General features: G+C 39.8%; 1 protein-coding gene across 1 annotated transcript in view; it reads right to left on the bottom strand.

The window, feature by feature from the left end:
* Nucleotides 1–4086: 4086 nt before the first annotated feature.
* Nucleotides 4087–13995, bottom strand: part of SERPINI2 (serpin family I member 2) — a 33866-nt gene continuing 23957 nt past the window's right edge. The window contains exons 8-9 of the mRNA XM_023753917.1: nucleotides 10111–10200; nucleotides 4087–4163 (exon numbers count right to left, since the gene is read on the bottom strand). Coding sequence (XP_023609685.1) covers nucleotides 4087–4163; nucleotides 10111–10200 — 167 coding nt within the window. The remainder of the gene's footprint in view (nucleotides 4164–10110; nucleotides 10201–13995) is intronic.

Below are 13995 nucleotides of genomic sequence, written 5' to 3'. Positions count from 1 at the left end.
CTTCTTCAGCCAGGCCGTCCCTTAGCCCTCTCCCCGTCAGTGAAACTGTGTCAGAGAAATCTGTTCATCCATCGTTCAGGGGCTGCTGGTCAGCCACGGCACCTGGCTTCCAGCCTGCTATAACTGTATTGTTGTTGTTATTATTGTTGTTATTGCTGTCCACCTCTAATTATGCCACATACTTTGGGTTCTGTTATAGAAGTACCCTGTTAAAGGTACCAAATTAACACTCGCTCTTGTCACTAACAAATCCCTCAAATTCCAATGAAAATATAACTCTTGCTCCCATCACTCTCCAAAGCCAGTAGGTAATCGTGGTTGGCTTTGACCCAGGCAGCAGAGAGGATCTGTGATGCACGGTGATAAAGGAGCCCAGTGGCTTTGTCCTCCTCTCATCTAGGGCTTCCAGGGTCACCTTGAGCATTGGCATCTACCTGGCACAGAAGAAGAGTGCACTTAGATAGGGACACTTGTTTCTTTTTATTTGAGCTCACAAGTGGTTTTTATTTCATAACTAGAGGCCCGGTGCACAAAAATTTGTGCACTTGGGGGGGTCCCTCAGCCCGACCTGTGCCCTCTCGCAATCTGGGACCCCTCAGGGGATGACCACTTGCTAGCTTAGGCCCGCTCCCTGGGGGATTGGGCCTAAGCTGGCAGTCAGACATCCCTATGGCAGCCCGGGAGCCCTTGGGGTATGTTCACTTGCCAGTGGGGAGAAGGCCTAAGCTGCAGTCAGACATCCTTAGTGCTGCTGAAGAGGAGGGAGAGGCTCCCACCACCACCGCTGTACTGGCAGCCGTCAGCCTGGCTTGTAGCTGAGCAGAGCTCCCCCTGTGGGAGCACACTGACCACCAGGGGACAGCTTCTGCATTGAGCATCTGCCCCCTGGTGGTCAGAGGGTGTCATAGTGACCAGTCATTCCTAGTCGTTCTGCTGTTAGAGTCAATTTGCATATTACCCTTTTATTATACAGGAGAGCCTGGCCAGCCTGGGTGAGGGGCTGGTGGCTGCTTGCAGGCTGACCAAGCTCCACAGTGGGGACCCTCACCCCATGAGGGTGTGGCCAGTCTGGGTGAGTGGCTGATGGCTGTTTTCAGGCTGACCACAGCCCCTTCAGTGGGGATCCCCTCTGGGGTGCCTGGCCAGCCTGGGTGAGGGGCTGAGGGTCGTTTGCAGGCTGACCACAGCCCCTTCAGGGTGAGGGTCCCCACTGGGGTGCCTGGCCAGCCTGGGTGAGGGGCTGAGGGCCGTTTTCAGGCTAGCCACGACCCCCAGTCACCCAAGCTCCCAGTGGAGGCTGGCTGGAAGCAGGCATCTGGGATTTATTTATCTTCTATAATTGAAACTTTGTTGCCATGAGCAGAGGCCACAGCCAGCTCAAGGAAGGCGGGAAACTTGGCTTCCTCCATGGCCCAGGCAACCAAGCCTCCTGCTTGCTCCAGCTCCATGGCTGCTGGCCGCCATCTTGGTTGGATTAATTTGCATATAGTCACTCTGATTGGCTGGTGGGTGTGGCTTGGGGCGTGGTGAAGGCACGGTCAATTGGCATCTTTGTCTTTCATTAGTTTAGATAGATATATATTTTATAAATATATTTTAGATGCTTCTAAACTTTGTGATATGGAGCTATTATAGCTACTGAGTTAATTGCAGCTGAAGGTAGAGAGAAAAAGTTTTAATTTGGGCCCTAGCTGGTTTGGTTCAGTGGATAGAGTGTCCACTCGTGGACTGAAGAGTCTCAGGTTTGATTCTGGGCAAGGGCATGTACCTTGATTGCAGGCTCAATCCCCAGCTCTGGTTGGAACATGTGCAGGAGACAACCAATCGATGTGTCTCTCTCACATTAATGTTTCTCTCTCTCTCTGTTTCTCCTCATCCCTTCCACTCTCTCTATAAGTCAATGGAAAAATATCCTCGGGTAAGGTTTAACAACAACAACAAAAAAGTTTTAAACTTGGAAATGCTTTGGCCACTATATTTCTAAATAATAGAAGTGGAAATTTTCAGCTTGCACCCACACAAGAAGGCTACATTCTCTTCCAGGGCACCTTAAACTTTCTCCTTTTTTAAGGCAAGTAACACCTACCAGACAAAGAGTATAAAATCAGCAAAGAAAAACAGCAGCCAAACTACCCTACAGTACAAAGTCAGGCTCTGTAGGAGGAAACTTGAGGGAGGTAGTCAACAGATCTTATTGAAAAAAAAAAAGCAAATACATTAGGAACACATAAAAACACGTACTTAAAGTGAAACTTGGGCAGTCATTTTACTAAACTATCTTAGTTTCTAAAACCCTTCTTATTTCCTCATCCTGTTACATTAGTCATTGCTTTCACCATTTGAAATTAACCTGTTTTTCCATTTGTTCACTAGTTTACTGTCTTTCTGCCACCAGTAAAAGTCAGCCCCTTGAGGGCAGAGACCATGTCAGTTTTGTTCACTGGTTTATCCCCGTGTCTAGAACAGTGCCTGGAACACAGTTATAATGTGTGGAAGGAAGGAAGGAAGCCCCAGAGCAGACTGACTTATAACATGTGGAAGAAGATCCTAAGAATGCAGGGAATCCCAGGAAAACAGGATTCTGGAACAGGCCTGAATAAAACTACTAACTCTTAACTGAGCTGATTATTCTCTACTCCCTGAATGAAGGAAACATATTTTTAAACCAATTCCCTGATAAGGAACAAATTTATGCTATATCATTAACATATAGATTAGCATTTAAAGTGTTATACCTAAGTAAGCTCAAATTGACAGTCCAGGAAAATGAACATGGCTTTTAATGTTATGGTTTTAAGCAATCACAATTCTAAAATGGTCTTCATAATATCTTGAATATTGCTCTAGGTTTCGCTGTAGATGAACACCTAGACTTAGAGGACTAGACAGCACAACGTTTCAGAGGGGGACCTGTACTACACTGAAGGATTTTAGTAGAAGGAATTATAACTCAGTGATTATGGTCACAGGCTTGTAGCTCAGATAGTCTTGGGTTCAAACTTTGAAATACGGTAATGACCACCATGTCTATTTGCTATATAATCTTGACTGATTTATATAACATCTTAGAGTCTCAGTTTCTTCATCAGAAAGATGGGTAATAGTATCTCATCAGATTTTTAGTACAGTTAACATAATGTAAAGTGTTTACTTTAGTGCCTGATATATCATTAGGGCTCAACAATGGGTAGCCATTATCATAAGATCTCTGCAAGAATTGCAAAAAGGCACTTGACATCATTAACATGCAAATGGAAAAACTGTGAGACATGTTATATCAAGTCATTGGAATGTTGTATTATTTTAGATATTTCTATCTGACAGTTCAAGGTATTCAGAGGAAGGATTCTGCATTTCATCTTTATAGATGACAATCTTCACTCTAACACGTTCTTAGCTAAGTGTTGTAAAATCTTGGAAGGCCAGCCTCCTGAATCACACTAATTTAACTGCCACTTTCATGTACATGAAAGCTTTATAAAGTTCTCATTTCTACTTTCTAGACATATTTAAAGCATAAGTCAGAATAAAAAAAATATGATATGTCCTAAGAGGTATTAAAACAATGTAAATATTATATGCAACACACAGAATAAGATTAGCAAAAAACTCAATCTGCTATCATAGATAGCGGATCTCTGCATTTTAAGTAGCACCCTAGAGAGGTGCACACAACACCCACTCTATCTGAACCTTAGTTCCCCCATGATCTGGGTAGTGCTGTTTGTTATACCTGGGAGTCAACTATCTTTAAGCAATATAGAGACTTTGATATCTATGACAGAAATTTGATATCTAAAATATCTTAGATAGGATTGTTCTAACATATAAATAGTAATATTAATGCAAGTTCACTGCTTTTGATTCAAATAGACTACATAAAACATACAAAAAGAATAGAAACATTGAATAAATCTTTATATACTGCTAATTTCATTTATTCATTACTATAGGTCTATATTAATACAGATTAACACGGGCACAGTTTAAAACAGAAAAAGATATACAGAATATATTTGCAAGATGATGATATTTTGACAATCAATTCTCTTTTCTAGTAACCACCTTAATCTCTGTGCATTTCATTCACAGCGAATCTAAATCCCTTCCCTTCACATTTTGAGTGTCAGGATTTGTCACTCGTCCCATAAACAAAAATGAACCTAGGAAAGGAAAAAAAAAACTTTAAAAATTTCTGGATAAACAAATATTGGTAATAACAAGTTTTTCTTAATATTTTAATAAATCATTTAGCCTTTGTTCTCTATAAGATAAATAAGCAATGTCTAATAGCAAAGCCCTCTCCTTTGTCTAAAACACATAATTATATCATCATTAATAATTTTATGGAAATTTATAAAGTAAATTAACACCCATGACAGCTTGACATGAAAAATACATGAATCCTGTTTTTCATACAGGAAAGCAAAAATGAAATGACCGAAAGGTGTTCTTCTAAATATAGACACTCAGTCAGGCAAACACAGCATAATAAAATAGTGATGAGCGTGGTTGAGTTTTAAATTTGAGGCATTAGCACATATCTTCTTATGCATGTAACATAAGCCCTTAGGTTTAAAAGTACAGCTTCTCAGATCTTCAACTCTGAATCACAGCTCACTACTAAAGACAATATTTTTATATCTCTAGTGCTTTCAAAACCTCATGGAGGTGACATGGTATACAGAATAAATGCAAACACCTATTTCCAGCCATCCTGTGTTTGCAAGTGAAAAAGAAGTAAAAACTGGAGGACAAAACTGAAACAAATGATGTGCCAAAATCCATTCACCTTTCTTTTCTACTAGGGTAAGGCAAATGGTGTGAATGGATCCATGTCAATTGTTGCTTTATGTTCCTTACAGTCATCCTATCTAATAATAGACAAACATGGTAATTGACCATACCTTCGCTACGCCTCCCATTGGCTAATCAACGCGATATGCAAATTAACTGCCAACAAAGATGGCGGCTAATTTGCATACTGCAGGCAGGGCGGAACAGCGCCAGCTGCCAACGCACTGCTATCCAGGGCTGGCCAGCCCCAGAAGCCCCAAAAGCCGGCCTGCCTTGCTGCCCGGGACCCGATCCGGTTCCTGGCGGCAAGGCAGGCTGGCCCCAGAAGCCCCAGAAGCTGCCTGATATGGAGTAACTCTATCAGTAAGCAATCTGAAAGTCAGTGGCATAAATGCACCAATTAAGAGACAGATTATGAGGGTGAATCAAAAACAAAACCCACTTTAAATATAAAGACACATATAGATTAAAAGTAAATGAATTAAGCTGCAGCCTGTTTTGCTCAGTGGATAGAGCATTAGCCCGTGGACTGAAGGGTCCCAGGTTCGATTCCAGTCAAGGGCATGTACCTCAGTTGCTGGCTTGATCCCCAGTCCCTATCAGAGCATGTGCAGGAGGCAACCAATCAATGTGTCTCTCCCTTTCCCTTCACTCTCTCTAAAATTCAATGGAAAAATATCCTTGGGTGAAGATTAACAAAAACAAAGTAAATGGATTAAGTAACATTAAAGAGATTATAAGAAAAATATATTCCAAATTTTGTTAGTTGTGTAATGGTTATGTTTAAATTATTAACACCTAAGGAATTGGGTGAAGGGTACATATAATATGCTGTAGTATTTTATAGGTTTTTTTACATGTATGAGATTATTTTAAATTAAAATATTAAAAAATTAAAAATTAATAAAATATTAATTGAAATGTATCTGAATTACATGAAAAAATCTCCTAATTGCTTCTAGCATAATTTATTAAATTGTGCTAAAATTTACAAGGGTTCAATTAAAAAATATCTTAATTCTAAATGATATAATAGAAAATATATAATAGTGCAGTTATAAGCACTTATCTGAAAATAAAAATTTAAAGAAATGAATTTAAAGAAGGGATTAGCCAGAGAAAATATACGCACAACCCATGGACACAGACAACAGTATGGTGATGACCAGAGAGAAGTGGGGGCAAGAGCTGGGTAGAGGGGGCAAAAGGGGGGAAATAGGGACATCCTATATAATAATAATAAAAGGCTAATATGCAGAATGACCGGTTGCTATGATGCGCAACCGGGAGCTGCCCCCTGGTGGTCAGTGCACTTCCATATGGGGAGTGCCACTCAGCCAGAAGTGCCACTCAGCCAGAAGCTGGCTCATGGCTGGCCAGTGCAGTGGTGGTGACAAGAGCCTCTCCCACCTCCATGGCAGCACTAAGAATGTCCAACTAACAGTTTGGACCTGATCCCTTGGGGCCCTAAGCCTTTAGTCGTACATCCCCCGAGGGCTCCCTGGCTGCCAAAAGAATGTCTGACTGCAAGCTTAGGCCTGATCTCCCGGGGAGTGGGCCTAAGATGACAGGTGGACATCCCCCAAGGGTCCTGGACTGTGAATGGGCACAGGCCAGGCTGAGGGAACCCCCCCCCCCCCAGTGCAAACATTTTTGTGCACCAGGCCTCTAGTATGTAATAAAGGATAATTTCAAAAGTGATAAAATAAGTTTTACATAATTTTAAAGCTGATTGAAAGTACATTTAAATGTCTTTGGAATAATAGTGAGAGAGCCCCTTTTCACTCTTTACTGTTCAGTCCAAACACTGACACACCCTTAGGAGAACCCAAAACATGAAAATAGACAAAATACCCAGCAGACATTTTCTTCTTTGTATGAGTAATTATAATTCATAACACCTTCATAAATTATAATCATTAGTAATTAAAAAATCTCAAAATAGTTCTGCAAAAATAAAGAAAACTAATACTTCTATTTTTCAGGTAGATAGGAATGCATAATTAACTTTTCCCAGGATAATTTGTCGCAATAGGAATCATCAGTGACTCTTGTATCTTTATGATTCTATAGCATATCCAGATTAATTCTTCAGGAGATTTTAAAGTAACTTTTATAGAAATTCATAACTGAAGATATTGTTTAAAAATTTTAAACACTCAGAAGTGTAAGACATTATATAGAAGCCACTTATCTCAGCCTTTTCAATCCGTTTCTTTGAGCAAGGAGAACCACATTTGGAATTAAGTTTTCAGGCAGTCACCCATCTACTCACTACTAAATCAGAAAGATTAATGGAATCTCTTTTGACATAATAGCTATGCATTTAGAGACAGGATGAGGCAGAAATCATTACTGTTTCCATTTTTCTCTTCGTGCCCATTCTTAAAGAGGGGTCCCAATTTTGATTATCATATTTATACAACATCTACATAAGACAGAAACAACTTGTGCCTCCTAATATTAAAATACAATAACATAAACAATGCTAATGGCATAAAATAAAATAATTCTTAATAAATACCATGCAGTCTTTTTCTCCCTTCAACTCAAGATCTGAAAGAATTCTAAGCAGTGTAATACTGTCATTTTCAAAATCATAATTCACTACTTTCTCAGAAATGACACATTTCATATAGCATGTTTCACAATTCCTTTCTGAAAGTCTCTAAAACTGTCCTATATTCTCAGCCCCTCAGCCTAAAAGAATAAAAAAAATTCTTTATTTCCCTGGATGTTCAGCTTAGTAAGAGTTTTGAAAGACTATGCTAAAATATAAAACTAACTGGATAGAAAGATACAAATAATGTATGGATTTTGCACAAGAGGACTGTTTGACTCAAAACAATTTTAAATCTAAATAAAATTTGGTTGTACTAAGTCTAAAATCATTCATCCTCATACTTCTGAAATGGTTAAATGAATATATTTTGTGTTAGAGCATTAGTAGTCTACTATGTTATGCAAAATCGTCATTTTTGTTAATCTAAATAATTTTTTAGTTCACTTGTGAGAGAAAAATAAATAAATCTCTGAATGTGTATTGTCTTAAAATAATAGCCTGTTCTACATTTTACATGGCAACAATTTACAGCCCCAATAAATGAGTCGCCATTTATTTTAAATAATTCTTTAAGGGAGGAACCCCAGTTTAGAAAGTTTCATTACAATTAAGATCATAAAACAGTAGAAATTGTCATAAGGTCTGATAGTGTGAAGCTCTATCAAAAATAAATAAATAAGTACTTTATTTTGGGTTTTGAATGTCACTGCCGTTTAACTGATGGCTATTTCATGGCCTTAGTCATCAGCTTAGAAAATAGAGGGTGAACATCACTATTCTAAATGCCATCATTTCCTTGTTCATCGATGCTCAATGTAGCTTCATTTCATTCTGTTCTCCATACCCAATAATTGTATACTAATTGTAAGAAATTAGAGTTTTCCAAAGGTCAAAGGTGTATGGATCAAATGACATACTCGGAATATCTTTGAACACTGACACGTCTACTACTGGAATTGCAGTTGTGCTCATGCAGTTTCAGCAAATCTAAAACTGTTCCACTGTTCCCAAGGTACAGCCTTCAGAAGGGTCACTCAACGTTAGTTTCATGGAGTCTAAAAATAAGAGACTGAGCCGGCTGGCATGACTCAATGGTTGAGCATCAACCTATGAACCAGGAGGTCACAGTTCGATTCCTGGTCAGGGCACGTGCCCAGGTTACAGGCTTAATACCCAGTAGGGGGTGTGCAGGAGGCAGTCAATCAATGATTCTCTCTCATCATTGATGTTTCTCTCTCTCTCTCTCTCTCTCTCTCTCTCCCTTCCTCTCTGAAATCAATAAAAATATTTTTTTTTAAAGAAGAGACTGGCATATCCTTTAAAGGACCAATAACATCAAAATCCCTAACAGATTTAGTTAATCTAGCAGATTTAGATTCTGAAATTAAATGTTTCCTGTCCATGTAAAGCAATTTATACAGAGAATTTTTTTTCATTTTCCTTTCTTTAGTCGGTTATTCACTCACTCAATTATATTTATTGATTTGTTCATACTTAATACTTTTGTGCCAGGCACAGTGCTATAGGCTTCATATGTCCTCTTATTTAACATTATGAGATGAGTACTAATATTATGTTCATCTATATATATAAAAGCCAAGCGACTGGAACAGTGGAACAACCGCAATGACCGGAATGACCAGTCGCTATGACATGCTGTGCGGCCAACCGGCCCGATGGGGGCCCCAATCGGTCCCCCCCAACCTCCTGAAGCCCCTCCACCTGACCAGCCCTGCCCCTGATTGGCCCCACCCCACCCCACCCCAATCTGGGGCCGGTCGACCGGACCCCACCCATGCACGAATTCTTGCATGGCGCCTCTAGTATAGCAGATAAGAAAAATAGAACCTACAAAGTATAAGTGATTGTGTTACAACTATTAGTTAACTCAGCTGGGACTTGAGCCCAGGTCTGATACCCAAATCCATACTCTCAATCTCTAGGGACACTGATATTGTGTGCAGGGCACTCTGCCAAATACTGGGCTGGATACAGGAATGAATAAACAATGATTTCTGCTCTTCTCTGGTTTATGACCTTCACATGGACTGGAGTCCCAACTATAAATAAATGTAAAGAAAATCCCCTCACTGTATCATACTCCTGACCTCTCCTTTTCAAGAGGAAGTACAGAAACATCTACCCAGACAATCTGCATGTTCATATGTTGACATTGTGTCAAATGCCAATCCAATCCTCTACTATCCCTCTACCTTTTTCACCTAACTGCATTATCTACCAAAGGACCAAATTAGAGATTTGGAATTATGTCTGACCCCTCCCACCCACTCAGAACCTATACCTAGTCTCACTTATTTTTTTGTAATCTACCTCTGAAACTTTTCACAACTCTGCAACTCCTGATTTCTACTATTTTAACATCATAGAGAGTTGATTTCCAAGACAAACAGGTCCTCGTCCCTCTCTGCCACTTAGACAAATTACATAACCTCTGTTCAAGCTACTATGTCTTTATTAGTTAAATATATAACCTATTGGAATGATGAGAGATTTAGAAATGGATATTTGAAATGGTTAGCACATATAACAGCTATGTTGGCAGTTATTAGTACCATTGCCCTATTTTTAAGCCCTTGACATCTCATAAAATAGAATGTCTGGTAAAAAACAGGTGCTCAACAGATATCCATTGAAAGAATAAGTGGTTCAGGTATGTAGATTACAATTGGTATCTAGGAATACGTCCATTTAACCTAAGTAGTTCCCCCAGGAAATTCTCAAAAAGGTACCTGTTGGGATATTCTTCATAATAAACAGAAACGGATGATTTGCTATAAATTGGTTTGGAGCCAGGCTCATGATCACAGGGATTTGTACTCCTACAAAACAGAGACAACTGTTATTTAGATGTTCACATTAAAAGATCAGTAAAAAAAACTTTTAAAAAGCAGTAAAGAAAATATATCCATAATACTTTATGTTCTAGTAGACAGGAAAGGTTATCTTGTTTGAGGAGTTAACATGTGGAAAAATTACCATTTTCTAAATGCAGAGAAGTTTGAAATAAATTTAAAAGCCAAAGAGCAGAAGAATAAATATTGGATCATTCAGGGACTAATTCTAACTTCACATTTATGCTCAACGAAGAAGAAATCCAGATACTAGATTCAATTTAGTGAAAGCAGTTGAAATATTTCATCTTTAAATGGTAATTTTCTGCTCAGTTTTTATTTACATTATATGATTTATTCTTATAAGGTTTCAAGTCTAATTCCTGTGCAGATATATTTGCACTTTATTTCTATTCTTCAGGCTTGTGTTATCACATCTGAGTTTAATTTTTTTTAACTTACCTTCCCAAAATTATTCTGTGAGCTAGGAGGATTTGTGCTGTCAGTGTGTAGAGGGGTTTTATTATGAGATTAGAAGCAGAGATTTGCTGCCTTAACAATTATTTACTATGATAATTTATACCATGCTGTTCTATTGTATCATTTGTCAATGTTTAGAATGGGTGAATTTGAGTGATTGAATTTTTTCTTTATAGATTAAATATGTCTACACTCAATTCAGATGTTTCCTTTACTAATAATACAATGACTTTGTACAATTTTTCAGACCTATGAAAATATCATTTTAAAAATATATACCATGTTTTTAGAGTTGAAAAACAATTGTACAAAAAAAAACACACCAAAATGTTCCTCTTCACTCTTTGTTTGGGATGTGCAAATTAAACTGACAAAAACAGAGTAACAGAAGACATAGTTTATTTTTTTATCCACATAGGAATGTTACAGAAAAGAAGTAAATACTCAAAAAAGTGGCTAGGCTTGAGTGCTACCATACTTACAAAGGGTGGTAAATTGTGGGGAAGTGAATAGACAAAGAAAAAAAGGTTTGGACTTCTAGGGGTGGTAAGTTGTGAAAAGATAAATATATGGAGGAAATTAATGGTAGATAATGGTTATTCAGTAAGGCTTGTTATGTAGACTCATTTTACTGCCAATTTCCATCTCCTGTGATAAAGGTGCAATTTATGCCCTGCTCTTAAGCAGATTAGAGCATGTAGAGAGCTTTTTTGGTATCCCTTGTTTCTCAATTGCCTTCAGTTCAAAATAACATTTCTGCCAAAGTAGCATGTTTAGGGGTGGCATATTCTGATCCCCTTCACAATAAAACATAAAACTTAGCAACATGAAATTCATAGTACTGCCCTATCTGGATGATCAGGGCTCTGCTGCCCAAATTACCAAGGAATACAGGCCCATGTTTGAATTAAAGAGATAATCAGAAAAGCACAGTCAGTATAGTATTCTCATGGGTGAATACTCAAGCTTTTTTGTTCTTAAGCAACCCCTGAGCAGATGCCTGGAAGTTAACATACTCCCGATGACTGTTCTGAGGTAAAACACATTAGTGTTACTGCTGATCCCCAAGTGATTGTTACAGTCTCTTAGAGAACTCTAGACTTAAAGTGAGAGCCAGTGGACAATAGCAGATAGCGTTCTGAGCATGAAGTTAGGAAATTGATTCAGTTCAAACTCTGCTGTAAATTGATAGTCTGACCTCAGGCAAGCCACTTCACATTGTTGGGCCTGTTTTTCACCAATATGATGAAAGGGTTAGGTAATGATCTATAATAACTCCTTTGGTTCTATGTAAAAGCAGCTGCAAAATGTGTCTACACGGAGAGTAACTTCATACCAATGCAAACTTTTGATTTTTCCAAGAAGTGAAATATTATATCCCCTCCAATGTAAGTTCCTTGAATACAGTATTATAAAATCCTTCAGGAGATGACAGAGTGAGAGTGCAGTGTGTCACACCCAGATGTCAAAACCTGTTGATACTACATTACAAATTATTTAAGAAATTCATATAAATCTATCTATATCTATATCTATATCTATATCTATATCTATATCTATATCTATATCTATCTATTGAATACTAAAGGCCCGGTGCACAAATTTGTGCACCAGTGGGGTCCTTGGCCTGCGGGATTGGGCCAAAACTGACTCTCTGACACCCCCTGAGGGGTCCCAGATTGCAAGAGAATGCATACGAGGCCAAGGGACCCCACTGGTACACAATCAGGGCCAGGGAGGGACGTGGGAGGTTGGCCAGCTGGGGAGGGATTGTGGGAGGGCTCCAGGGCATGTCCAGCCCAGCTCACTCAGTCCCAATTGGCCAGACCCCAGCAGCAAGCTAACCTACTCGTCGGAGCATCTGCCCCCTGGTGGTCAGTGCATGTCATAGTGACTGGTCGACCAGTTGACTCTCTGACCCCTTGTGATCAGTGCACGTCATAGCAAGCAGTTGAGTGGCCTTAGAATATCATTAGCATATTATGCTTTGATTTGGTGAACGGACAATCAAATGACCAGACACTTAGCATATTAGGCTTTTATTATCCTACTAGAGGCCCAATGCATGAAAATTCATGCAAGAGTAGGCCTTCCTTCCCCCAGCTGCCAGCACCGGCTTCCCTCTGGCACTCGGGCCCTGGGCTTCCCTCCTCCGGCCACCTGCAGGCACCCAGGACCCAGCTGGCTTCCCTCCGGCCCCAGCATTGTCAGGAAGGATGTCTGGAATGACGTCCAGAAGATGTCTGGTCTAATTAGCATATTACCCTTTTATTATTATAGATATACAAATCAGCCAAATAGCGGAATGACCAGTCAGTGGGGGACGGGGCCAGTAAGCAGGTGGCACCAGGCCAGCCAAGGCACATGCCAGTGGGAAGAGGGAGGGAACAGCTATGGGGGTGTGGCAGAGGGGTTATGGGAGGGGCCAGCACCATCCCCTGATTGGCCCATCTGGTCACCTCCTGCAGAGGGAGGCCAGGTGGCAATGGTGGGGTGATGGGGGCAGCACCATCTCCTGATTGCCTGTCTGGTCACCCCCTGCAGAGGAAGGCTGGATGGCAGAGGTAAGGTGATGGGGGTGGTGCCATCCCCTGATTGGCTGGCCCAGTTGCCTCCCAGAGAGGAAGCGGGCTTAATCCGTCAGTAGAATATCCCCTGAGGACTCCTGGACTGTGAGAAGGCACAGGCAGGGCTGAGGGACCCTCCCAGTGCACGAATTTTTATGCACAGGGCCTCTAGTATACGGAAGGATATATATAAACTTGTAAAAATTTATCAATGTTGCAGTTTAAATAATACATATCTTTTATATATTGGTTAGAACCCAAATAGTCAAAAAAATTAAAATAGACATATGAGGGACTTGTTAAAGTTGCTTTTTTCATTTCTAATTGTATTTAAGGTTTTTTCCTTATCATTTTTAAGTATCTCTTATATACATCAAAGTTACTATTCAAACTTCCATTTGTTCAAAGAAATATATCATAGAGGAGTGGTTTTCAGACTGTAATGTGCACACAAATCACCTGGAGACCTTGCATTTTTCTGATTCAGTAGGTCTGAACTTGGGCCTGAGGTTCTTTTTTTAATAATATATATATATATATATATATATGTTGTATTGATTTCAGAAAGAAAGGGAGAGAGGAAGAGAGATAGAAATATCAATGAGAGAGAATCATGCCCCCCACCGGGGATCAAGCCTGGGTATGTGCCCTGACTGGGAATCAAACTGTGACCTCCTGGTTCATAGATTGATGCTCAACCACTGAGCCATGCCAACCGGGTGGGCCTGAGGCTCTA

This window comes from Myotis lucifugus, unplaced genomic scaffold (assembly GCF_000147115.1).
Source record: "Myotis lucifugus unplaced genomic scaffold, Myoluc2.0 scaffold_53, whole genome shotgun sequence".
In the NCBI taxonomy this organism is placed as follows: Eukaryota; Metazoa; Chordata; class Mammalia; order Chiroptera; family Vespertilionidae; genus Myotis; species Myotis lucifugus.
Note: the sequence above shows the minus strand (reverse complement) of the source record. Positions and strands in the feature narration are given on the sequence as shown.